The sequence below is a fragment of the Zophobas morio genome, unplaced genomic scaffold (assembly GCF_036711695.1).
Source record: "Zophobas morio isolate AGI-343-1 ecotype UQ-CSIRO unplaced genomic scaffold, CSIRO_AGI_Zmor_V1 ptg000023l, whole genome shotgun sequence".
NCBI lineage: Eukaryota > Metazoa > Arthropoda > Insecta > Coleoptera > Tenebrionidae > Zophobas > Zophobas morio.
The window spans coordinates 1,549,906-1,572,918 of record NW_026972128.1 but is presented as its reverse complement, the minus strand read 5'-3'; the positions used below and the strand labels follow the sequence as shown (position 1 = coordinate 1,572,918).

The 23,013-nt window shown below is 35.0% G+C and overlaps 6 protein-coding genes and 1 long non-coding RNA gene across 9 annotated transcripts; 2 read left to right on the top strand and 5 right to left on the bottom strand.

Moving 5' to 3' along the window:
* The first annotated feature begins 34 nt into the window (after positions 1 to 34).
* Positions 35 to 12,113, top strand: LOC135134272 (cyclin-dependent kinase-like 4). 2 transcript variants are annotated; one of them, XM_064062896.1, is made up of 7 exons: positions 35 to 185; positions 9,132 to 9,321; positions 9,595 to 9,880; positions 11,209 to 11,316; positions 11,367 to 11,596; positions 11,646 to 11,783; positions 11,831 to 12,113. In XM_064062896.1, the coding sequence occupies exons 1-7, from the start codon at positions 118 to 120 to the stop codon at positions 11,939 to 11,941; spliced, it is 1,131 nt and encodes a 376-aa protein (XP_063918966.1). In that variant the 5' UTR covers positions 35 to 117; the 3' UTR covers positions 11,942 to 12,113. The 2 variants fall into 2 exon arrangements, with proteins under 2 accessions (XP_063918966.1, XP_063918965.1); XM_064062895.1 differs by lacking the exon at positions 35 to 185 and adding an exon at positions 8,780 to 9,051.
* A 64-nt stretch (positions 12,114 to 12,177) lies between these two features.
* Positions 12,178 to 12,688, bottom strand: LOC135134466 (uncharacterized). Its single transcript, XR_010281317.1, has 2 exons — positions 12,461 to 12,688; positions 12,178 to 12,404 (listed from the first exon to the last, which is right to left on the bottom strand). It is a non-coding gene; the product is annotated as an uncharacterized LOC135134466 (long non-coding RNA).
* Positions 12,689 to 13,004: 316 nt separating this feature from the next.
* LOC135134715 (large ribosomal subunit protein uL11m) lies at positions 13,005 to 13,890 on the bottom strand. Its single transcript, XM_064063498.1, has 3 exons — positions 13,668 to 13,890; positions 13,426 to 13,615; positions 13,005 to 13,375 (listed from the first exon to the last, which is right to left on the bottom strand). The coding sequence occupies exons 1-3, from the start codon at positions 13,797 to 13,799 to the stop codon at positions 13,110 to 13,112; spliced, it is 588 nt and encodes a 195-aa protein (XP_063919568.1). The 5' UTR covers positions 13,800 to 13,890; the 3' UTR covers positions 13,005 to 13,109.
* Positions 13,891 to 13,977: 87 nt separating this feature from the next.
* On the bottom strand, positions 13,978 to 14,675 carry LOC135134716 (uncharacterized). Its single transcript, XM_064063499.1, has 2 exons — positions 14,429 to 14,675; positions 13,978 to 14,374 (listed from the first exon to the last, which is right to left on the bottom strand). The coding sequence occupies exons 1-2, from the start codon at positions 14,673 to 14,675 to the stop codon at positions 14,142 to 14,144; spliced, it is 480 nt and encodes a 159-aa protein (XP_063919569.1). The 3' UTR covers positions 13,978 to 14,141.
* Positions 14,676 to 14,713: 38 nt separating this feature from the next.
* On the bottom strand, positions 14,714 to 16,408 carry Sro (shroud). 2 transcript variants are annotated; one of them, XM_064063497.1, is made up of 4 exons: positions 15,902 to 16,408; positions 15,522 to 15,844; positions 15,321 to 15,473; positions 14,714 to 15,272 (listed from the first exon to the last, which is right to left on the bottom strand). In XM_064063497.1, the coding sequence occupies exons 1-4, from the start codon at positions 15,973 to 15,975 to the stop codon at positions 14,761 to 14,763; spliced, it is 1,062 nt and encodes a 353-aa protein (XP_063919567.1). In that variant the 5' UTR covers positions 15,976 to 16,408; the 3' UTR covers positions 14,714 to 14,760. The 2 variants fall into 2 exon arrangements, with proteins under 2 accessions (XP_063919567.1, XP_063919565.1); XM_064063495.1 differs by having other exon boundaries at positions 15,522 to 16,408.
* Positions 16,409 to 16,492: 84 nt separating this feature from the next.
* On the top strand, positions 16,493 to 19,282 carry LOC135134712 (3-hydroxy-3-methylglutaryl-coenzyme A reductase-like). The gene is made up of 2 exons (XM_064063493.1): positions 16,493 to 18,747; positions 18,804 to 19,282. Exons 1-2 carry the CDS (start codon positions 16,677 to 16,679, stop codon positions 19,235 to 19,237), a joined length of 2,505 nt encoding a protein of 834 aa, XP_063919563.1. The 5' UTR covers positions 16,493 to 16,676; the 3' UTR covers positions 19,238 to 19,282.
* On the bottom strand, positions 19,250 to 22,418 carry LOC135134713 (uncharacterized). The gene is made up of 2 exons (XM_064063494.1): positions 21,417 to 22,418; positions 19,250 to 21,365 (listed from the first exon to the last, which is right to left on the bottom strand). The coding sequence occupies exons 1-2, from the start codon at positions 21,704 to 21,706 to the stop codon at positions 19,631 to 19,633; spliced, it is 2,025 nt and encodes a 674-aa protein (XP_063919564.1). The 5' UTR covers positions 21,707 to 22,418; the 3' UTR covers positions 19,250 to 19,630.
* Between the last annotated feature and the right edge of the window lie 595 nt (positions 22,419 to 23,013).

Genomic DNA, 23,013 nt, shown 5'->3' with positions numbered 1-23,013 from the left:
TGGGCATGAAAAAAGTCACGAGTGATTATATTTCCAATATGGAGTATTCACCATGGTAACAAAACATAAACATTGGAGCGTAGCCAGCAGTACTTGACAAGACGAGGAACCCATCGGATGGAGAAATGGTTTAATGGAAGTAAATTTTGGTTGCTCGGAAACCAACTTCAACTTCTGCACAAAAGGTAATTTGACCAACTGTTATTTTAAAATTGCACTTTTTTTTATTTTGTGTACAATGATAAATCAATATTTACATAATTGCGAGTGACCAGAAACTTATTTTGTATGTAGTGGTCTACTGATCTAATCAATTCATTTTGCTTCCAAATTATCGGCTTGACCTTCAAAATTTCATGAATAAATATCATCATTGATTTATAGGGTAATTACCGACTGTAAATAATGAATTTTGTATCGTTTTTGACGAAAAGTTTTGTTACATATCTGCGTATAAATAAAAAAAATATTATGTATTGTGCTCTGCGCCAATTGTTTTGGTAACCTTTCGTTTAAATTACTTTGACCTTTTGTGTCAGACTCTAATTACATACTGTTTCTGAAATGGAATGCAATTGAAGCTTTATTACAGTTTTTAGTTGATCGTATCAAATTGTTACCTATTTTCCCATCTATATACTTAGTGTACATTTTTATTAACACTTTTTATCAACTGTGAATAAATAATTTCTTTATTTAAATAGGGGAAAACTGTTTTAGCTTCATTTAAAATTCTAAAGGGGAACATCTCTTCACCAGCAGATACGCTTTCTTCAGTAACGGCATAAAGATAACTTTTGCGTCAGAACTGAGACACTAAAACAATTCATTTACATTTAAACTAGCGTCTCCAAATGTAAGTAAAGCCAATTCAGAGTAAAGCAGAAACATAGTCTTCATTAGTTTTGTTTTTATGCACTCATTAACATAGAAACATAGCATTTGCATCGCTTGCTTATTTACTAGTTCAAATAAATTTGAAATATGCTTTTCATACGTTTTTGACTATAGGCGAAACCAGTAATAGAATCCAGTGTTAAATCTTAAAGTCGTAGCAAACTGCTGAATCGTAGAAATTAATTCAAATACAGTGTTGTTGAAAAAACCCATTTACCTACTTTAACAAGAAAGAATTTTCCCGAAGATTCCATACCACTACATTGAAACTAAATTTGTAGTATGTAAATTAAAATTATCAAACCCTTATAAAAATTTTGGAACAGTCAATTATCTTCGTTACTTGAGAAGCGATTTTTTTTTAATGGAAAAAGTTGAAACCTTACAAAATTCAGTTTATGACAAATTACTTCATACCCAGCATTGTTATAACTATATGAACATATATTTAATAAATATTCGAAAAAACATTTTTTCTACCGCGCACGTTTTTTGGTTTTCTAATAGAGCTATTAAAAAGCACGCAAATGACGTCACAGCAGTTCGTTAATAGCGGAAAGGCGTTTTTTAATAGATCTGGTGTAATTTAGATCGGTAAGATTGGTAGCCATGGCGAGAAATGTCAGGTGAATGTCAGTGGCAACTGTCAAATTAAAATTTCCCGTATTTCCGGAGGCGTAAGGACTTCACTAACTTCTCCACAAGACATTTTGACCAATTTTAACTTACAAAAACTCGAATTACAATTGTTGTTGTGAAAATTCGAACCTCAAATATTTCGTGATTAGTGTCAGACCAACCCATCACCAACCACGACAAAATTCCCCAGATTTAAAAAAATGCAAATTTCAATTAAATTTTGCGAGAAAACGTGCGCGGTAGAAAAAATAGTATAAATAATAACTCGTTCATAAGGTCATTGTGGCACTCATCCTTTATATAACTCGCGGCTTCGCCGCTCATTCTATAAACTTGGGTTCGTGCCTCTATATTTGCCTTATGAAACTCGTTCTTTAATATACTACTAAAATGAGCTTTTGTGTCTATTTGACGTCTAAATAAATATCTTCATTCAACCTGTTTTATAATAAAACATTGTCATCCATGGAAACATCGATGTAAGTTGTAAGAATAAAAAAACATCATTAATCCCAAAACATGAATAACAACGCAGCGTCGACCTACCATATCACGTAAATTTCCTATGTTTCCATCGAAAACATGTTTTAAACACTTTCCTGATATTTACATTTAGATCAACATCTTCAGTTTGTTTTTGCCCTTAGTTTTCAGTCAATGACCCGTTGTTCAGCAAAAAATTGTCCTTAATTATGCCCTTATTAATTTACAACTGTTTCTGCAATTATGTTGTTAGACACATTGCCACCATTATTAAATTTATCGCATAAGCCGGGTAAATGGGACGTGGTAAAGTATCGATAAAAACATTGAAATGAGGCTACGTATTTCATACTTATTACTTTTATTAAAAAATACATACCGTTTTTTAATTGATTGCCTGTTTTAATTTAACGTGTTCTTTACCCATCTAAAGGATTTTGCTGGAGATGTTTTAACTGCCTCTTGCTCACCACTGTTAATAAAAAAGTGCTTTACAATCGTAAGTAAAATCAGCACTGTGCCAACACTGAAAGATAAATGAAAACTGAAATCAGATAATTTTTAACTGCAAATCCCTTGGATTCGTTTATTTTCATACTAAAATCGGTTACGCTTAATTTCAAGAACGGATTTGCTTAAACCCCACGAATGTTAATCTTGAATACTAATTGTACTATTCGCGGCTTACCCATGCATAATTCAAAATAAAAACAAAAAATAGCATGTTCCAATATCGTGTAAATTACTGCTATTTTTTAAAGAGCTAAATTTGAATCTGGCCTTGGGGCTCAAAAATACACACGAAAAAAATAAATGGCTTGTCAAACGCAAATACAAGAAACTAAGTAAATTCCGGAAGAAAGCACGCGAATAATGCAAATGTGTTTTGCTCGAGCCGTGGAATATACTAGCCGAGTAAAAAACAAAAATGTTTTAAAGTTATCGAAGCTCTGTACAGAGATAAATTTGTTATCCTTTGTTGCGACCGGAAAAATAAAAATAACTCAAAAGTCAGCTTTTATTTTGGGTTGATTTAAATTCAACACTTGTAATTTTTAAAGCTATAATTTACTTTGAAAATAATTTCAGAGCGTTATAAAGCTTGAAGGAAAGCATTAACTGAATAATAAATTTCTGAAAGGGATATATTTATCGCTGAGTAACAAATTGTGGCAGATGCTACAACACTACTAAATAACGATTTTATCTAAACTTTAAATCAGAATCGATATATTCAACAAGCGGTGCATTTTCATCATTTCGTTTTATTTTGTTATTTCAGGTGTTAGGTACCGATCTGCGAAGTTATTCATATTTCCACGTTTCGATTTGTTGCTCTAAATTTCTCTAACACGGGTTCAACATTCTCTAATAACTATTCATGAAATACCAAGTTATCCAAATTCAAACATCTAATCGTAAATCTCACTCAACATTAAAAGTAGTGCAAACAGGAAAATTATTGTCAATTTTTCGGGTCTTGTTCCTCACGCAATTCTTAAGAAACCAAAAATAGTTACTGTCTATCTGAAGTCGAAACAAAGAAAAAAATTTTATACGAGTAATAAATAAGATATGTCGAAATCAACTGGTTGTTGAAAAATAACGCTTACACATTTTTTAATTCAATTCATTTTTATACCATTCAGAAATTATTCATTGATAACCTGAACATGTTACTTGACAAATGCTTGAAATTTTATAAAGTAACATACTCCTGCACTTGTGGTTTATGAATTCGCCTTCAGTTTTTACCCTAGGCATCCAGATTTTTACCGCAAAAAAAAATCCAAATTATATAATAACATTTTATACCACTATAAGAGCAAGCCAAAATGGTTGAACGGTGTATCGACCTTAGATCATATAATAAATAGATACCAATACTCAAACTGAAAGGTGTGACTAGACATGAAGCTATCTGTTGTCGTTTTCTACGTCCAGGGGAGTAGTATAATGCTATCCTTGTGTGATCACCACATCTTCATCTTTGTTATATGCATTTCATCTGTATATGTCTATTTCACTTCGATCCTTGTACCGCACCAGCGCAACAAATCGCTTTTGACAGATGTTTCTTCTAACCTCTCTTTCGAGTTGTTGTACAAAAAACAATTTTAGAATTTAGAACAAAGATCCTATTTTAAGTGATGTAGTCATAAAGGATCACAATTGCTGCCCAATAATTTACTATTGCTTTCGTTATCTACTGTGAATTATTTATAAAATCAAGCTGTCAACATCTTTCTTCCGAAGTTGGTTCAGACATACTTCCTAAAATTTAGGCGCGCAAAATTCAAATAGTGATCAGGCAAAGGATAGCTTCATTGTAATCCCTCCATGCACGAGAGAGATGTGTGACAGGAGGATGTCGTCACAGGCTGTCCTAGGGAAAGAACACGGCATGGTGGTATCTATTTATTATATGATCTAAGGTATCGACCAACGATTCGAACTAAAACCGCAAAACACGCGAAGATCGCCGATTCGATTTCCTCATTGACGACTTTTTTTTTCTTAAACTGTGACTGATATTATCTTATTTTTTAACATATAGAAGTTATCATAAAGTAAATAAAATTTCATAAATCAAATTTTACAATTTTTCCATTGGGTTTTGTTGGATTCTAGGGGCTAGGGAAGTTCTGTCGAAATAACCTTAGACTAAGTTTTTTGTCGATGTCATATTTAACTTGAGTGCTGTGAAAATGTAACACATTGAAAACATACCACTTAAAATCATAAAGTTTATGTCATTGATAATATAGATATTTTCAATCGGCTGACAAATCCAAATTTCAAATATCTATCTATCAGTTACCAGAAATATGAGTGTAAAACAAGTAAACAGGATTCTTACCATTTAAAAACGTTTTTAAAGTATTAAACCAAATGGAAACACTTAAAAATATTCTATTTAAGGCGCTTGAAACATATACTCCTATTATATTTGAAAAGAAAAAGCTGAGTCATTTCTGAAAAAAATTCATTTTATAGATTTCTTTATGTTAATTAACTACTTTAAATTTCAAACTTCTGTCTTTTCAAATGACGTTTTTCGAGACATTAAAGTGAAGCAAGTAAACTGGGGCATCCGATATATTTTAAGTCCAAAATTTAATAACAATTTATTTCAATAAATCGGTCGTTTTGTACAAATTAAAAACTTTTCCTACCAAAATTCAATTGTTCCAGTGTTATAATAAAAAATGTAGAACAAAAGTTAAAAATATTCTGAACATTCAGTGTATAATTAACTCAAACATACACACAACAGCTCAGTGTTAATAGCATATCTGGATAAAACTGACATTCTAGTAAAATATTTTTTTTTACAATATAAGTGAGCCAGTCCTTTCAGAACATGAAAAATAAGGTACTTATTTTTTTCTTAATAACTAAACTAAATATCTGCGTCTTTTGCATTCTTGACTTCATTCTTCTTATCAAGAATTTGACCAGTCTCACATTTAGAAAAAATTTCCTTGCTTTTAAAAAATTCCTTAATGTTTCTTTTCTTTTTCATATTTAAGTGGCGCTTTACAGCTGTTACATCACTTCCTTGATCGACAAATAATATGGAAGCCGATGATAGGCACATATGTATTCATTAAAATTTTCCACATTATACCAACGAGATGTACAGTGTATTTTCCCAATTACCGTTATTAGCGAAGATTATATATCGCTAATGTTATTTGTTTATTTGTCAATTCAACTCCAAGAGGGGAGACAGTAATACCAAAAATCATTACAACAAAAAAAATTGGTCTAAAGAGTTTAGACAGTACTTCCCTCTGTCGGAAACGTAACGACGGCATGCCTATTATGTTTTTTTTTCTCATTACATTTTTGTAGCGGAGCATTTTAAAAAATTTTTGCGATGACGTCATCAACATTGTTGTAAGGACACGTATATCAGTTTGGATAGATGTAGTGTAATACTAAAAAAATAGGGCTAGGCGGTTGAAATTTACCCGCTGCGTATGGGCAACGCCAGACCTGTGGCTCGCAACCGATGTTAGGCATGGCGAAGAAAATTATGAGAAAACTAACGTTAACTGAACGTTTTTTTAAAATCCATATCCACGACATAATAATAATAATATTTTTAATAATTTTCAAGTGTCGATCTCGCTGAAAATAAAACTATTTCAGTACATTATTAAAAATGATGCACAATTGGAAAGCCAGAAGCGAGTAAGGCAAGGATGCATGCTTACAATAACTTCAAAACGTCAAGATTTCAAAGTATTCAGTTTTGCAATTCTTGATTTAATCAATAAAATAACAGTCATTAATTTTTTTCACACACCCTGTATAAGCAAATCTGAAAAATATTTATGCAGTGATAAATCACAATTATAGACTCATGATACTTTGCACAATGCACATTTATGCAATGCATTTTTTCGGAAAAAATTTGGGGTGGCGTGATCAATTTTTTAGGGGGGGACGAGCAAATATATTTTGATCAAAAATTTACCATGCCTATGATAACTTTAAAACATCTCCAAGATTTCAAAGCATTTGGTTTTGCAGATTCCAAATTAAATGTCAAAATGTTGTTTTCTAATTTTGATTTTTTTCCAAAAAGCTGGACGTTTCGGATAAAATCTCAATTCGGAGTCATAAACTACACGTGTAAGACTATGTTATTTGATACAATTTAAAACCCATTGACTATGTACAATTTTGAAGTGAAGTCATCACATTAGTGGTGGGGATGATTAGACAAATTTTGGTTAGCGTTTTACCATCTACATGATATACTTAGTATAAATGCAAAATTTGACAACAATCGGCCCAGTACAGATCTCCGAAATTATCTGTCTAATAAAAATCCGGGACGGCAGACAGGCAGACAGACGGAACCTATTTCTTCATCCTCTAGGGGTCATGATAGGTCGAGAAAACGTAAAAGTAGAAAGTCGGCCGACGGATTCGATTACAAAAATAAAATAAATCACAAAAATAATAAATACTCGCTCCTGAAGAACAATGAAACATATCCAGCATTTTCGAATTGAGTTTTTTCTTTACACAATTTTGTGTTGACGTCATCAACTAGTTACGTCGATGTTCGTGTTGCCACATAACATTTATTTTACAGCTAACATTGAATAATCGCTCCATAATATGGAAGATTTCACTTATTCGCTTTTGACAGTAAGACAACTCTTTTACTGTCTTCTTTGCGTGCTTTTTATACGACGAGTCTGAAAATTTCTAGTAGAACCTTTCATATCTTTCCTTAGACTTAGTAAGTACTAAATTTTAAAATGTATTTTGCACTTCAACAATTATATCAAATGAAACACTGTTGCTGGAATATACTTCGTATATTATAATCCCTTCTCATAATGTCCAAATATGTATCTGATACCTACGTCTCTTCATAAGCCAAATACATATATTAAAAATGTCAAAACGAGCTAGTTTATAGACCTTAAAAAGACGCCACAAGGGAAAACATTCTGTCACGCTCGAGACGCATATTCTCACATTTGCGTGAATTCAACATTATTATTTCACGTTCGTGTTTGAATCACTCGTGTTCTGAACTTGTTAGGAAAATATCTATTGTTTGCCGTTCAAAAGACATGAAATGTTTGAATCTATCCTGGGCGAGGTTTATAGCCAATGATATGACTACATCTTTAAGATCTGTAAAATCCTCTGTTAAAACAATTTTTTAATCTTTAGAAATCCCTATTGCCAACATATAATCTAGTTACAAATAGCTGGCTGCAACTATTAGGAATAGCTTTCAACTATTTTTTTTTTTTTTACCTGAATATTAGATACTATTATTTACTGGTCGGCACGTTAATTACAGACCAATAGTTAACGGTTAATCGACTTTTAATCTAACTTGTATCGAAAGAGCAATAAAAAGACGATCACCGACAACCATCGATTTTTGAAAGTTTGTCTCTGATCGTTGCATTTTCAACTCTAATTTTCAAGTTGAACATAATCTGACATAAAAATTCTATGAAAGACAAATCTTCCAAAATCCATGGGTAACTTTGATCGTATTTTCTATTGCTCTCTCAGTACAAGCGGTTATGAATCACTGTTTTCCCTGTATAAAGGAAGGTAAAACGAAAACTCAAAACATATTCAATTTCAGTGTAGCAAAGACGGTATATATAATTAAATCCAACACGTTTTGATGGTAATTATGATTACGATACATTTCATGCAACGGAGTGTATTTTTGAATGTCAGTCCTTGGTATGGACAGGTAGAAAAGTGTAGTAGGTAGTCAAAAGTCAACTAACGCTTTTAATGGCATCATTAACGCAGATATTAAACAGCATGGGATCTAAGCCGAGCCCTACGAAACTCCTGACGATGCCATAAATTTTAACCTACATTACAAAAAATATTAAATAATATAAAAATCAACATTTCGTCCTTCAATGTGTTTTTTTTTTTAATTCCTCGGCTTTTTAACATTTTCAAAATGTTCGAATTCTATTGTATTCTTAAACGGTACACAAAATCAGTTAAGTGAATTAAATTTTAAAAGGAACCCCACAATTTTTGCTCATACAAACTGAGAACGGGAAAAAATTAAATCTATTCGACGGTCTTTTCGTATGCCCGTAGCTGCTACAATCACCCTCGTCCCTCGTCATTCTGTCCAAATCATAGTCATTTTTTTCATTAGGGAACCCAGAAATCGCCTCACAAATAACTGAACAACAAAAAACTCGGTTGCTTGCCAACCTTGACACTCCGCTGTCTGTGACAGCTTATAGTATTAAAATTACTCGCGCCTCGTGTTTGTTTTTCATCTAAAATTCCAACAGTCGTCGGAAATGCCGTAACCGTTTTCGAAAATCATGAGGGATGCGGGGCGGGTTCCGTACAGTTGCCCACTCTTATAAAATAAAATTTTCGTGAACTTCGCACAATGTGAATACTCATGATGGCTCTAACCACGTTACCTACTAACTTAGTTGACTGCACGCATCAGGAAAAAGTCGAGGGAGTTTGGATTCATACGCACGCACCTTATTGGTAATCAATCAATTAAATGAGCCAACCATTTCCCACCAAACGTCTCCTTCATTATATAAACACGAGCTTTATTTTTTCAGGACACGCACCCCATCGAAGGTCATGGAACGATACGAGAAGATCGCGAAATTGGGCGAAGGAAGTTATGGAATTGTGTATAAGTGTAGGAATAGGGACACTGGGGAAATTGTAGCTATTAAAAAATTTGCAGAGAGCGAGGACGATCCGTTGATTAGGAAAATTGCTTTACGAGAAATAAGACTTCTTAAAGTAAGAGCAGTCGAAGTCTGTTAAATTATTCCGGAGGAAATGACTCTTTTAGAGCTTCGTTAAGAGGTTTCCAATACATGCTATACTTTAGAAACATACCAATTTCAAAAACTCGTATTCATATTTTAAAGTCCATTTTTTACTAATTGTATGAAATTTAAAATCTAGAAGTTTTAACACTCCCCTTAACACTGAAGATCATTCCCTTTAATAATGAAACAGCAAATGGACCATAATGTGTTTCTTTATTTATTTATTTTTCTCGTCTTTTAGAATTTGAAACACCCAAATCTTGTGAATTTGCTGGAGGTATTCAGGCGGAAGCGCCGTCTGCATTTGGTTTTCGAATTTTGCGAAAGAACAGTATTAAACGAGCTGGAGAGATATCCGCGGGGATGTCCGCACTTGCTGACTCAGCAAATAATTTGGCAAACGCTTCAGGCTGTGGGTTATTGTCACCATCACGGGTGTATTCATCGGGATATCAAACCGGAAAATATTCTTCTGACAGCTAATGGCGTCGTGAAGCTATGCGATTTTGGATTTGCGCGCATGCTAAGTAAGATTTTTTTTACGTATATAATTTATCTGTGTTGCACTGTTATGCACTAACATCTTGCTATATAATACATTATTTTAGTAATTTTCGAATTTATAATAAAAATTATTAAATGAGTCACTTCAGAAATGCCTTTCGTTGCTTTTGTAAAATTATATCAACTGACAATATTTTTTCTTTTCTTGACACCATAAATGTAAAGTTCGTGGAAACAGGAACTTTGTTCATATGTTCATTCCTAATTGAGCTGAAATACTTCTGAGTAAACAAAAACTGACGATAATACAGAAATTGTTATTACACGTAATTAAAGAGGGTAAACAGTTCACACAATCAAATATCTGTAAAATAACTGATATTATTCTTGTGTTCCTTCGTTTAGAAAGGTATCTATCTAACTGAAGAAAATGAAAGTGATATTTCTAATTTTGTTAGTTCGCAGCAGTGCTTTTGAAACAAACATCTTCATATTCAGATATATTTAAATTTTAAATGTACATTTATTGTAAATTAAACAAAAAAAATGTTTATTTTGATGGAACTGAATTTAATATCCCTGTCTACAAAGTGTATTTAATTTTGGCTTCATAAAACATTTCAGAGACAACTGACTCTAATAAAACTAAGTATCGCAGCAAAACTTGTTACCTCTAATTCACTATGAAATTTCACCTCATGCTTCTTCTTAATGAAACTACCCATCTTTGGCACTTTATTTAAAATCTCTCAGTATGAATTACATTATAATGTTTTTAACAAAATTTTAATGTTAATTTGTTCTGAGTAGTACTAAAGAATAATAAATTAAACAAAAAAGCTTAAAAGAAGCAAACAAGATAGAAAGTTGCCAAAAATAATACAAATTATGTTAACAGCGGTAATAAAAGAATAATTGAAATGACAACCATCATCCAAAAAAATCTTTCTAATAACTAAGTTTATGTTTGCAAAACTTCCTACTTATTTTTAAAGATAAAATCGAATCATTATTTAAATTATTAATTTTAATACATATTTTAATTTAATGTTAAAAAATAAGCTGATAAGGGATAAGAGTATGTTACAAATATTTGCCGTTTGACTTTGTCATATACATATAAGTTAGAACGAAGAAGCATATAAACGAATACTTTTGACAATGTATGACCAATTTCTTGTAGCGAAATCGCTATTTAAAAAATTAAATGTTTAAATGTAGATACAGATTATGAATTTGTCTAGAACGGCTATCGAACGTTTTGCAGTCTTAAACTATAATTTACCCTCCACGCTTTACTAGGGAGCAATTTATTGTATGAAATTACCACCTACTGATTCCTTATTTCCAGGCCCCGGGGAAAATTATACGGACTATGTTGCAACCCGTTGGTATAGGGCACCTGAATTACTAGTCGGCGATACCCAATACGGTCCCCCTGTAGATGTGTGGGCGATAGGTTTGTACAATAAATCGTTCTAACACTCCCATGAATATTTAATTATCTAGGTTGCGTTTTGGCTGAACTCATTAAAGGGGAAGCTCTTTGGCCTGGAAAATCTGATGTGGATCAACTTTACCTTATCAGATCGACGGTTGGTGACCTTTTGCAACGACACATGCTAGCATTCAAGAATAACGATTTTTTCCAAGGAGTTATATTGCCTGTACCGCAACAAATGGTTCCTTTGGAAACTAAATTACCTATGTGTAACCAAACGACTCTAGACTTTTTAAAAGTGACTATTAAATTTAAAACATTTTTTTTTATTTAACGCAATGTTTCAGAAATGTCTTGACAAAGACCCTTTAAAAAGATGGACCTGTGATATGCTTTTAACACACGATTATTTTGAAAATTTTAATTTTAAAGTAGATGACACAGATACGCAGAACTTTGAAAAACTCTCAAGGGACAGATCACGGGTACGTAATTTTCTCATTTGTGTGCTGTTCTTATTTTAACGTTTCAGAATTCATTAAATGGCACCTCTTTGCCTCAGCTAACTGGAACGAAACCAATCAGTCCAGCAAAACAAAGTAACAGCCAGCGGTCGAAAATTGATCATTTACCTACAATTTGACAAAAACTTTCAATTTTTTCCAAGTAAATTAATATTTAATCATATGACACAATATATTTTGCCTAAATTCAAATTATAAGTGTTACTATTTTAGGTGTAGATTTAAGCATAATAGTTACTATGTAGCATCTATGTTGCTGTAAATACAATACAAAGAGGGGTTATTTATTTACATGGATTATTCATTTTAACAAATAATTTAGAAAAGTCCTTATGGCATAGTGAAAACAATAAAAACGATTTTCATTTTAATTTTATTTTATCCCAAACTACAGTTGAGCTATGAGAGCAGCGCTTTAAAAAACCCCTTTAACAGTCTCATATTCAAAAATACAACAAATTTATTTCTATTTACTATGTACAAAGTTATGATTCGTGTTTTATCATTTCATGGTTGTTTAGGTTCTGCATCAGTTAGTTCGTGATATTTGTGTTCAATTAACTCTCCTAACTTTCGCGTCCCCTTAAATGAATTTCATTGTAATAGTTTCCTGAGCAATTTCAATTAAGGCAACTTACAACGATAAGAGGCAAATCTTTCTTTTCTTCAGGCCGAACCAAAGCTGGTACATCCTGCAATTTCGACCAACCCCAATGCACACCTACAATTATTGATAACCCTGATATCATTACGACATTATCATTACAAAACTTTATAAACTTTTTCATGAACGTCATCTTGTTTCTATATTTAATTTTTTGTTAAATAAAATTTGCAGTCGGAAGAGGTTAGTTGTCAAATGTAAATGTCACATTTCTTAATACGTCAAAATTAACATAATGAACAAAAAGTAACTACAACCTGTTATTTACTGCTATATTTTATTTTAAAATAATTAGTTCATCGTACTAGCTTACAATACCTATTAAAGAGGTAATTCATAAAGTAACGCATTTTAAACATAAATATAATCATTCATTCAAACTAATAATAAATCTAATAATCCATGACGTAGTTTTGTTAGGAATGTTACGGGTTAAGTTGGCTGTCATGATATATTTCAAAGTTTTCAAACTGAACGCTGCTATTGTGAAGGTTATGTTCACTTGTTTTAAATCTCCGTTTGCAGAGCAAGAGCCATTATGTACTTTATTAAAACGTAAACAATATTATGTTTACTTATTATTCTTATATTTTAAAAATAACTACATTTGTACACAAAACAGTTCATCCAGTACGCAACATTTTGGCCTCTTTCTTCTCTTGTAGCTCTTTTTTCTGTTGTTCTACTATCGCTTTCCTCTCAATAATAAACTCTCCATACTCTTTAGGATCAAGATCTCGCACAACTTCAATTCCACATGACTTTGCAATACCACAGATCATTAAACACATTTCTTCTAAAGACTTCGTTTCTAGAGTTGGATCTTCTCTTTTAATTTGCGCAATTTCATAAACATGCTTTAATGTGACTTTCCCGGAAATTTCTTTACCTTCAAATAAAAAAAAATGAGATACTGGAAATCAAAACTTACAAACACACCTGGTTCCATTGCCGCTCTCTGAATCCCTGCCGCCTGCTTCAAAAAGTACACTACTGGGGGCTTGTGTATAACAAGCTCATAGCTCCGATCAGGATTTACAATAACTCGAGTAGGTAAAGGAATTCCTTGTTTAATGTCCTTGGTTCTCTCATTAAAATCTTTACAAAATGCTGCGATATTGATACCTCTCTACAAAATGTGCCAGTTAATTCACAAAAAAAGCTATTTTTAAAGTTCTTACTTGACCAAGCATGGGACCTAGCGGGGGCCCTGCGGCCGCTAATCCCGCTGGTATATTTGTTTTTAACTTGCCATGTTTTACTTTTTCGACTACCTTTTTCAAGGATTTCATTCGAGCAACGGCTTTGGACATTGTTTTTAATTAAATTTAATTGTTTATGAAAGTGAACACAACATAACCTTTAAAAGTCACATGTCACAATTGTCAAACAAACGTCAACGACCAAGATGATATGGCTAAAATGGGGTCATCGGTAACGCAAAAATACGTCAAACCAAAATTTGTATTTTATTTGTCTTTATTAGCAAAAATTCTTTTTGAGGCCAAAATAATTTTCAATATTTGTCTGCAACAATCAAATTCATAAACTTCGTGTATTGTTAATTAAAACGTTACAACTCAAAAGTGGTGTTACCTAATAAAGCAAATACAAAGTTGGTCAACATAAAAGAACCTAGGAACTAGTAGTAAATACTACACTAAAATCGTGAACATGGTAGCCAAAACGAAAACAACACTTATTTTCCTCAAAAGTGTGGGTGTAGCTTTGTTACAAAATTTCTTGTCACATAAGCACAGTACAAGATCTTTTGTGGTCATGCAGCCAACTTTCATCAAATTACCGTTCTTGTCAGTGGGTCCGCTGCAGCCTCTTGTCGTTTCAGTTTGTTTACCACGTTTGCTAACTTTAGTAAAGCAATAACTCCCTATGAATATACAATAGATATATTGTAAGCAATAATTCACTAAATTTAACAAACCCTGGTAATGTGGGCACTGCAAAGACATGTTATATTTCTCTTCTGGTGTTGCTAGTTTAAATATAGTCTTATCACATAAGGGTTGCAGTTCATTGCTCACAGATTTACACTGATAGCATATCAATCCCTTAACGGCATCAAAATTAGGTTTAATACTTTGTATCAGTCCAGGATCTTGAGGAGCCTGTGCCCTAGTTTGAAGCAACGCAACACAAAGAATAAAAACTGCTGACAGCCAGTATGACATTTCAATTATTTTTATCAACTAACAAATTAAAACTCCAATGATAAAATATTTCTTTATTAACATTAAAAATAAGACGAAAATAAAACTACCAGATCTGTTTAATATTGTACTCAGGCATGCTCATAAATTTTCCAATGAAATAATCTCGAATAGATGTTGTTGGACTTAGTTTGAACAACCAGTGGTAAAAAGCGTATCTCACAGGTTCGACTTTATAAGCTGCATCTGGCGTTTTCAGCAACAAAGCGTCTTCAAATTTTTTGTATAATATCGGGTTTTGGATAGGACTTGGGATTTTTGGAGGATTTATACCCAATAAATATGAATGGTATCGTTGAAAATAGTCATCATAAAATAATCTCTGTTCTCTGGTGAAAGCTTTGTGCATTTCGTGTACATGTTCTGCGTGTTTTGCCATAATATTACACTGAGTAAAAAAAGAACCTGGCGTGAACATGATTACTTTGACATTATATTTGCTCAGCTCAGTTCTCAGACCATCAGTGAAGGCTTTTATAGCCGCTTTTGTGGCTCCATATACTGCAAGGCCTGGCAAACAAGCGAACGAACAGTGACTAGTAATGTTGATTAATCTTCCTATAACAAAAAAAAAAGTAGTTTAGTAATACAATAGTACGTGAATACCATGGTATTTTCTCAGAAGCGGAAGGAAGGCTTTTGACAAGCTCATGGTACCAATTAGATTGACGTGAACTTGTTGATGTATTTGTTTTTCCGTTTGCCACTCAAACTCCCCAAAAACCATTACACCTGCGTTATTGACAAGCGCATAAAACTCTAGAAACATAAAAATTAACGTCAATAAGTTAAGTTTATTAACATTACCATAGGCAGGGTTAGTATTCAGGTACCGATTTATTGTTTCAACAGCCACAAATATGCTATCACTGTTGGTAATATCAAGTTCTATCTGAGTAATATTTTTGTGGAACGCTTTAATTTCCTTTGCTCCTGAAGATTCGAGACTTAGAAACCCAGCCACCACGGTGAACCCGATTTTCGCTGCGTGAATAGCCAAAGAAAACCCCAATCCAGAGTCACATCCAGAAATAAATATAATTTTCTTCAGTGAGGGGTGTCCCATTTCTTTTGATGATTGAAACACATAGATTAGGCTACCCAAGGAAATTGTTGCAAGGCTGAGGGTCCTTAATAATTGATTGGTTTTGTAACCATGTTGGATTAACACAACCATGCCTACAAACCCTGCTCCAACTCCGATGTACAGTTCATTCAGAATTTCAAAAACGGTCAAACAGAATTTTGAAAAGAGGCTCATCTTGTAGGTTCGTGTCGATGGAAACTAGCAAAAATCACATTTCTGGAGTATTCCAAGCAGAATATTTATGGGGAATGGTATATTTTAAAACCACTGAAAAATGTCGAGCTTGTCAAACCGTGCAAGCATTTTAAGGTTATGTCGGTGCTGAAAATATTAATTGGTTGAGAATTTGTCGTGAAACACCTCACCGCGGTGAAACACGTTTCGCGAATTGAAAAAAACTACTTTGAAGAAGCAAAAACTTTTGAACTGCAGAAAAAATATTGTGGTTATAATTCGTATGTGGCTATTATTACGTTGTTCGAATTAACACTATTATTTATTACTGCATTAATTAGTCTATTTAAAACTTGGATGATAACTGACATTCATGAGATCGCTCCATTGTTACGTAACAATGATAATAAAGTAATAAATTAATTTTAGGTTTTCAAAAAATCTACCGCCAGTGGACATGACATCCCAATCTAGGAACTTTTCGTTTAGCACTAGCAAATGTCACCAGGTCACTAGTGGCATTGACAGCTGTTACTTAACTGCGGCATTTTACAAACCATCAGAAAAAAATCCAAAAATGCCTGATCTCTTCTCATACTTTTAATAATCAGTAATCACAGTTTCGTCGCGTGTGTGTGTTGCTTAAAAATGTGCTTATTTCGATATTCTGGAGTGTGAGGGCGAACCAAGGTAACCCTGCTATGTCTCGAGTATTTCGCTTGTACGGTGAATTTTGCGCAACACACCCATGGGAAGTAATAGTGGCTGTGATAACACTAACCACTTGTTTGCTAACCGTAGACCAAAAACAGACTGACACCGACTCTCACGCAAAACGATCTCAACCTTGTCCAGGATGTTTCGAAGAGCAGTTCAAAGCGGTGGACGTCATCGTGATGACGGTAATCCGCTGCTTAGCCATCCTATACAGTTCCCACCAATTCCGCAACTTACAAAAACTCGGATCGAAATACATCTTGGGTATCGCTGGCCTATTCATAGTGTTCTCTAGTTTCGTTTTCACATCGACTGTCTTGAACTTCCTTCAGATTGACTTGGTGGATTTGAAAGATGCTTTGTTCTTTTTCTTGCTTTTGATTGACTTGTCTAAAGCTGCGACTTTAGCTCAGTTTGCTTTGACTGCTTCGAGTCAGGAAGAAATCACTAGTAAGATTGCTAGGGGCATGTCGGTGTTAGGACCTACTATAACTTTAGACACGGTTGTTGAAACTCTAGTCATAGGTGTAGGAACATTGTCGGGAGTTCATCGCCTAGAGATGCTCTCATATTTTGCTTGTCTTTCTGTTCTCGTAAACTATGTGATATTCATGACATTCTACCCTGCTTGCTTGTCTCTCATGCTAGAGTTGTCGCGCATTTCCAATTTTTACGGCGAAAAACAGCCGGTAGTTTCAAAGATGTTGTTAGAGGAAAACGAAAAAGCAAATCCTGCTGTACAGAGAGTTAAACTCATCATGTCAATTGGTCTAACTGCTGTACATATACACAGTCGGTGGTTCATTAAGGATGACACCACCACCGATGTCTCCAATAACACAAACACCGACAACACAAATTGTGCTGACGATTCGTCTTTGTATGGCTTCCTCATGAAACAATTTGCTTTAAGCGCTGACCATATCGTCATTCTCATCCTTGTTGTTACGCTTATTATCAAATTCGTCTTTTTCGAAAACGATGACCATTTGAAACAACAAATAGAAACGGTAGTACAAACTCACGACGAAACAACTCACGTCCTCAGAAGGCAGCAGCGATTCGCCAAAAGCGATTCCGTAAACGAAGAGAAAGAAGTGCAAACGATAAACGACGAAGAAATAGAAGATTTAGAGGAACCTCTTCTTTCTAGGAGCTTGGAAGAGTGTTTACAAATCTATAGATCGGACGGAGCTTCCAAATTGACTGATAGAGAAGTAGTTCTTTTAGTAGACACTAAACATATACCGTCGTACAACTTGGAGAAGGCAGTGAACAATCAAGAACGTGGTGTCAAAATTAGAAGACAGATCATCCAGATTAGCGCTAAATGTGAAGACGCTTTCCTAAATCTTCCATATAAGCACTATGATTATAGCAAAGTCATGGGTACGTGTTGCGAGAATGTGATTGGCTACATTCCTGTACCGTTGGGTGTTGCTGGTCCTCTCCTTTTAGACGGCAAACAGTATTATATACCGATGTCGACAACAGAAGGTTGTTTGATTGCTAGCACAAATCGAGGTTGTCGTGCTGTAGAACACTGCGGAATCAAGAGTCGAATTGTGGCAGATGGCATGACCAGAGGGCCAGTAGTACGTTTTACTTCCATCACTAAAGCGACAGAAGTCGTTGCTTGGTTAGAAGTAACCGATAACTTTTCGCTGGTTAAAGAAAACTTTGATTCGACCAGTAGGTTTGCAAAATTGACGAGAATCACGACCCGACTGGCTGGCAGATACTTATTCTTAAGGTTCGTAGCAGAAACTGGAGACGCAATGGGAATGAACATGCTATCCAAAGGCACAGAAAAGGCTCTACTAGCCGTCCAGAAACGTTTCCCAGATATGGAAATACTAAGCTTGAGCGGAAACTTCTGCACTGATAAAAAACCAGCAGCAGTTAACTGGATCGAAGGTCGAGGAAAGTCGGTAGTTTGCGAAGCGATTGTTTCAGGGGACGTTGTTTCTTCGGTTCTAAAATCATCAACACACGTTCTTGTAGATCTCAATACATCTAAAAACATGATCGGTTCGGCTGTTGCTGGAAGCATAGGTAAGAAACTCGTCGGGTGTTTTCTTGTTTTTTAATGTCAATCCTGATGTTTATAGGTGGATTCAATGCACATGCTGCTAACATAGTAACTGCAATTTTTATTGCTACGGGTCAAGATCCGGCCCAGAATATAGCTAGCAGCAATTGCATTACTATAATGGAGCCATGGGGCGAAAACGGGCAAGATTTGTACATATCTTGCACTATGCCTTCTATTGAGATTGGCACAGTAGGAGGTGGAACCATTCTTCCTGCGCAGTCGGCTTGTTTGGATATGTTGGGTGTCAGAGGACCAAATGAAGATTCTCCAGGAGCAAATTCCAAACAGTTGGCTAGAATTGTTTGTGCAACTGTTCTTGTAGGTGAATTGTCGTTAATGGCCGCTTTAGCTACCGGGCACTTAGTGAAAAGCCATCTGAAATATAATCGTTCCTATTCTGAGAAAGATAGTTGCGAAAAAACTGATTCTCAGGAATGTTGTAAAACTTAGATGCTTTTGTAAAGTGTTTAATAAAAGTAGGTAGTATAAATTTAATGGTGTTTTATTTATGTATTTCCCTGTGGTGTTTGAATTCGTCGGTTACACAGTGAAGATCACCACCTCGTTTGATTAAGCACGAAGCTACACATTTTTCTGCCTTTGTAGAGTGGGGTACCTTTTTTTCGAATTTTAAGTGGAGTATTTCCGCAAGTAGTTAAAGCCGGAACCAAAGTCGTAAGGAAGTTGTTTAACAAAACTGGGTGAAATGAAAACGCCACTAGACACAGAAATGCTGTAGTAGAGATCCCATTTCCCTGGATGAAACCAAAAATAAAGCATTAAATTAATTAGATACAACATGTTGCATTAAGACTTCAACACTACATTACAACATCCACAAATCTAAGACACATCAAGCAGTGTAGAGCTTCTTTTCCCTGCTTTCTCTTCATTTGTCATTTTTCCTTCGTCAGCGTTAAAAGGGAATTCTGTATCAGTAAGTGGTGGTGACGTCGTTTCCAGTAAATGGCCATTGTGTGAATTCTGCAGCAAAGAATCCAAAGTATTGCCAAAATTATCATCATCTTCTCTGAAACACTCGCCCGTCGAGCCAGTTATATATTCGATAGTGTTCAACAGTTGTTCAATCCTTTCTAGTCTCGAAGGAGTTTCGTTTATATCTTTAGAAGACGTGTCCTCTCTATTATGAAGCGACGATTCCACTTTGTTGTCAACGTCTTCGGTATTCTTAAAGAAGTTAATTTTATTTTCGTCCTTTTTTGCTTTGCTTGCTTTAGATTTTATCTCCAACAAGCTTTTCTTGAGGGTTTTAACGTCATAACCTTCTAATTTTAGTAAGTCGATGCTTCTTTTTAAATTCTCGACCTTTTTGGGAAACCGCGGAGCCGTTAGAACCCTGCTTTTGGTTCTTATTAGTTTCGTCAAAGACCTTTTTGTCTGCACCATTTCAGATTTCTTTGACGAATTATTACCGGCCTGGACACCCATTTCTCTGTGGATGTTGACGTCGTTGCCACTTCTCGTTACGGTTGGAAAATTCAGTTCGCTTAAAATTTTTTGCAAGAAACCTCGACTAGAAAATATGTTGAAGGAGTTTTGAGAATCTTTTCTATCGCAGCGTTTCTGGACGTACTTTGGGTGGTGAGGCGAAGAATCGTACCTTTCGTTGTCGAATTTATGGCTCGACAGTATAGCATCACATACTGCTGTTAACAGTTTGCAGTGTTCAGTGTCGGAGTTTTTTTTTATGTTGTCAGAAGATACACACGCTATGGTGTGGTTAGAAGGGTAACAACTATCTGAATTGCCTTCACGTCGTAGCTCTTTCTTGTCATCAAACAGACTCATGATATTGATGTTATTTTTAAGTAAAATGTCGAAGCTCTTGTGTAAAGTGGAGAAATTGTTGGATGTTAGGTTCAAGAAGTCGATAGCAGTGGGTTTTCGTGGGTGACGATTCAAGCAGTAGTTAATTAAAGGCTCATTATCGAACTGGTATTTTTGGTTTGATTTATCGCTGTCTTCTTCGGTCAACGCTTTGCTACCTCCTGCCGGAGAGTTAATGGACTGTTTACTTCCAGATGTAGTTATCTGTTTATTTTTGGTTTGGTCACGCTTGCAACTACAACACATCGGCTGAACGCAAGGGCAAGTATTCCGTACACAGTTACAACAGACCGGTCTTCGACACCTACACTTTCTTCTTTTATTACAACTGCAAACTTTCGGCTGAGGTTTCGGTATGCGCATCTCGCTAATTTTGGTAGACTGTTCTTTCACTTCCTTTACAGTCTGCGTACACGCACACCTCGATTCTGTCTTCTTCTGGCCCGAGTGGCAACAGCAGCAAATTTGCTCCTGCATACAAGGACAACACACCTGACCGCAAGAACAACAACACGGTTCGTAGTCCATGCAGCAACAGCAGCAGCAGCAACAACCGTCAAACTGATCTTCAGGCTCCCTCATATTGGTTTCCGACTTTTTTGGTGGTACTTCTGCCACACTCTTCGCCGAAGAAACCTTTCGTGGCGAGGGGGGTGGTGGTTTCTTTTTCTTAAAACAGCGAAAGCAGCCGCCGCCGCCGCCCTTTTTTTTTTCTTCCGCCTTCAGCTGCCTGTAAATGATATGTTATCGATTGAAGATGCGAATTGCGGCTATTTTATACTCGGTGCTTTTGGCAGGTCGTGGCGTCGTTTGCACTTGTCGATTATTTGGTGTGACGGGTTGATGAGTTGCGTCCTTATCGGATTTTTTTACCCATGTCCACCCAGACCACTGACAATATTGGAGATCCCACTCTCCGTCTTGTCCACCTGGAAGCGCAGGAACACCACCTGGTGCAGAAAACTGTACCGGAGCGTCTCTGACTGGTGTCTCCTGTAAATTTCTGTATCTTCTGCAAGTGTTTCTATTGCAAAACTCTCCTCCACAATCTTGTGTCATGGGACAGGACATTATAATATTAACTTGGTCACATTTTTTCTCATCTACAGGGGTCTACTGTTGAATTTTTGCACAGACTATCAAAAAATAAGTTTCAAAATGACGTTTGTTTGACAGTATTGGCAGCAGAGATGCACATGGGTGCGAAAAATGCTTCCAAGAAGACCTCAAACGCCAGGTTGAGGACATTATTTACAGCGCGTAACTTTTCGAATTAGTACTGAACAGTTTGCGTATTAAACTTGGTGTGGACTTCACTTGTAGATTAATAATCCATTTTTATCTTTATTTTAACTTATAGGGTTAATCATAACTACAAAATAAAATTCCTTGACTCAGCTTTTATAGCTTATCTAATGAACTGGATTTATTTAATTGATTACATCAGGGTCTGTTTAAACACCTTTAGGTCAATTTTTTTCGTACAAAATTCAGCCTCTACCGTTAGTGTGTTGTCCGCGCCAAAACATCTGAGTGACATCAACGTGAGTCTAGAATCGACCTTAACCGACAAAAAAAAAATCGTTAAAAACAGAAGAATAGAAAATTCCCGCAAACTACGAGTATTAAGTCCTTGATACGATATCTTTTCAAAAAAATGGAGAAAAGTAACATTTTTTTTTAAATTGTACTGGCATAGTGAAAATTTTCCAAAGACTACAAAGATGCAGTTGTTATAATAACGATAAAACGAAATAAACATTTCCATCTAATTATTAAAGATTCGGTAAAATCCTCCGACTTTCCACTTGTCGAGTATTAGATCTTTTTTTCGTAGAAGCATGATTTTCCAACATACGCGGCCACAACACATGACGTCACATACTTGTGACGTCAACCGATATCATCAATGAAGGTTCCCGCCGTTTTTCGAGTTCGGAAAGCTGGTGAATAGCGAGCTAATCCATTTGATCTTTCCTACATTAAACATTCGTGAAGATCGCAATTTCGTTAAAGTGCAGTGGCGGCTGGTGGGTCAAAATTTCGGGTCGGCCAAATATTTTGAGTCTACACCTTGGTGTTATATATTTTCGTAATGTATGGCCGCTACTCGTAACCACTGACATTTTACATGCCAGGATGTACAAAACATCTCAAATGTTTCGACCTCGACTTGTTAACATAATTTTTTTATAGGAAATTGACAATGTCAGTTTGATTCCAAATACTATTAATCCTTAATTCTACTTGTTCTGCTTTATCATTAATTGAGAACCACCGAAAAAATTATTTTTACTGGGTTCCGCGTCGACCGGCGCCGGCGGCTATACGGCTTGCCGACCCCAGACATCCATAATTAAATAATAATAATTAAATAA

Coding starts and splice junctions, on each gene's coding strand:
- LOC135134272 (XM_064062895.1), top strand. CDS start 8,957: ATGATGGCTCTAACCACGTTACCTACTAACTTAGTTGACTGCACGCAT. Junction 9,322..9,594: donor GAGAAATAAGACTTCTTAAA/GTAAGAGCAGTC, acceptor CTCGTCTTTTAG/AATTTGAAACACCCAAATCT. Junction 11,597..11,645: donor CGACTCTAGACTTTTTAAAA/GTGACTATTAAA, acceptor GCAATGTTTCAG/AAATGTCTTGACAAAGACCC.
- LOC135134715 (XM_064063498.1), bottom strand. CDS start 13,799: ATGTCCAAAGCCGTTGCTCGAATGAAATCCTTGAAAAAGGTAGTCGAA. Junction 13,616..13,667: donor TAGGTCCCATGCTTGGTCAA/GTAAGAACTTTA, acceptor CACATTTTGTAG/AGAGGTATCAATATCGCAGC. Junction 13,376..13,425: donor GAGAGCGGCAATGGAACCAG/GTGTGTTTGTAA, acceptor TTTTATTTGAAG/GTAAAGAAATTTCCGGGAAA.
- LOC135134716 (XM_064063499.1), bottom strand. CDS start 14,675: ATGTCATACTGGCTGTCAGCAGTTTTTATTCTTTGTGTTGCGTTGCTT. Junction 14,375..14,428: donor GCAGTGCCCACATTACCAGG/GTTTGTTAAATT, acceptor GTATATTCATAG/GGAGTTATTGCTTTACTAAA.
- Sro (XM_064063495.1), bottom strand. CDS start 15,975: ATGAGCCTCTTTTCAAAATTCTGTTTGACCGTTTTTGAAATTCTGAAT. Junction 15,474..15,521: donor GAATACTAACCCTGCCTATG/GTAATGTTAATA, acceptor TTATGTTTCTAG/AGTTTTATGCGCTTGTCAAT. Junction 15,273..15,320: donor GCTTCTGAGAAAATACCATG/GTATTCACGTAC, acceptor TTTTTGTTATAG/GAAGATTAATCAACATTACT.
- LOC135134712 (XM_064063493.1), top strand. CDS start 16,677: ATGTCTCGAGTATTTCGCTTGTACGGTGAATTTTGCGCAACACACCCA. Junction 18,748..18,803: donor GGCTGTTGCTGGAAGCATAG/GTAAGAAACTCG, acceptor TGATGTTTATAG/GTGGATTCAATGCACATGCT.
- LOC135134713 (XM_064063494.1), bottom strand. CDS start 21,706: ATGTCCTGTCCCATGACACAAGATTGTGGAGGAGAGTTTTGCAATAGA. Junction 21,366..21,416: donor CGACCTGCCAAAAGCACCGA/GTATAAAATAGC, acceptor TATCATTTACAG/GCAGCTGAAGGCGGAAGAAA.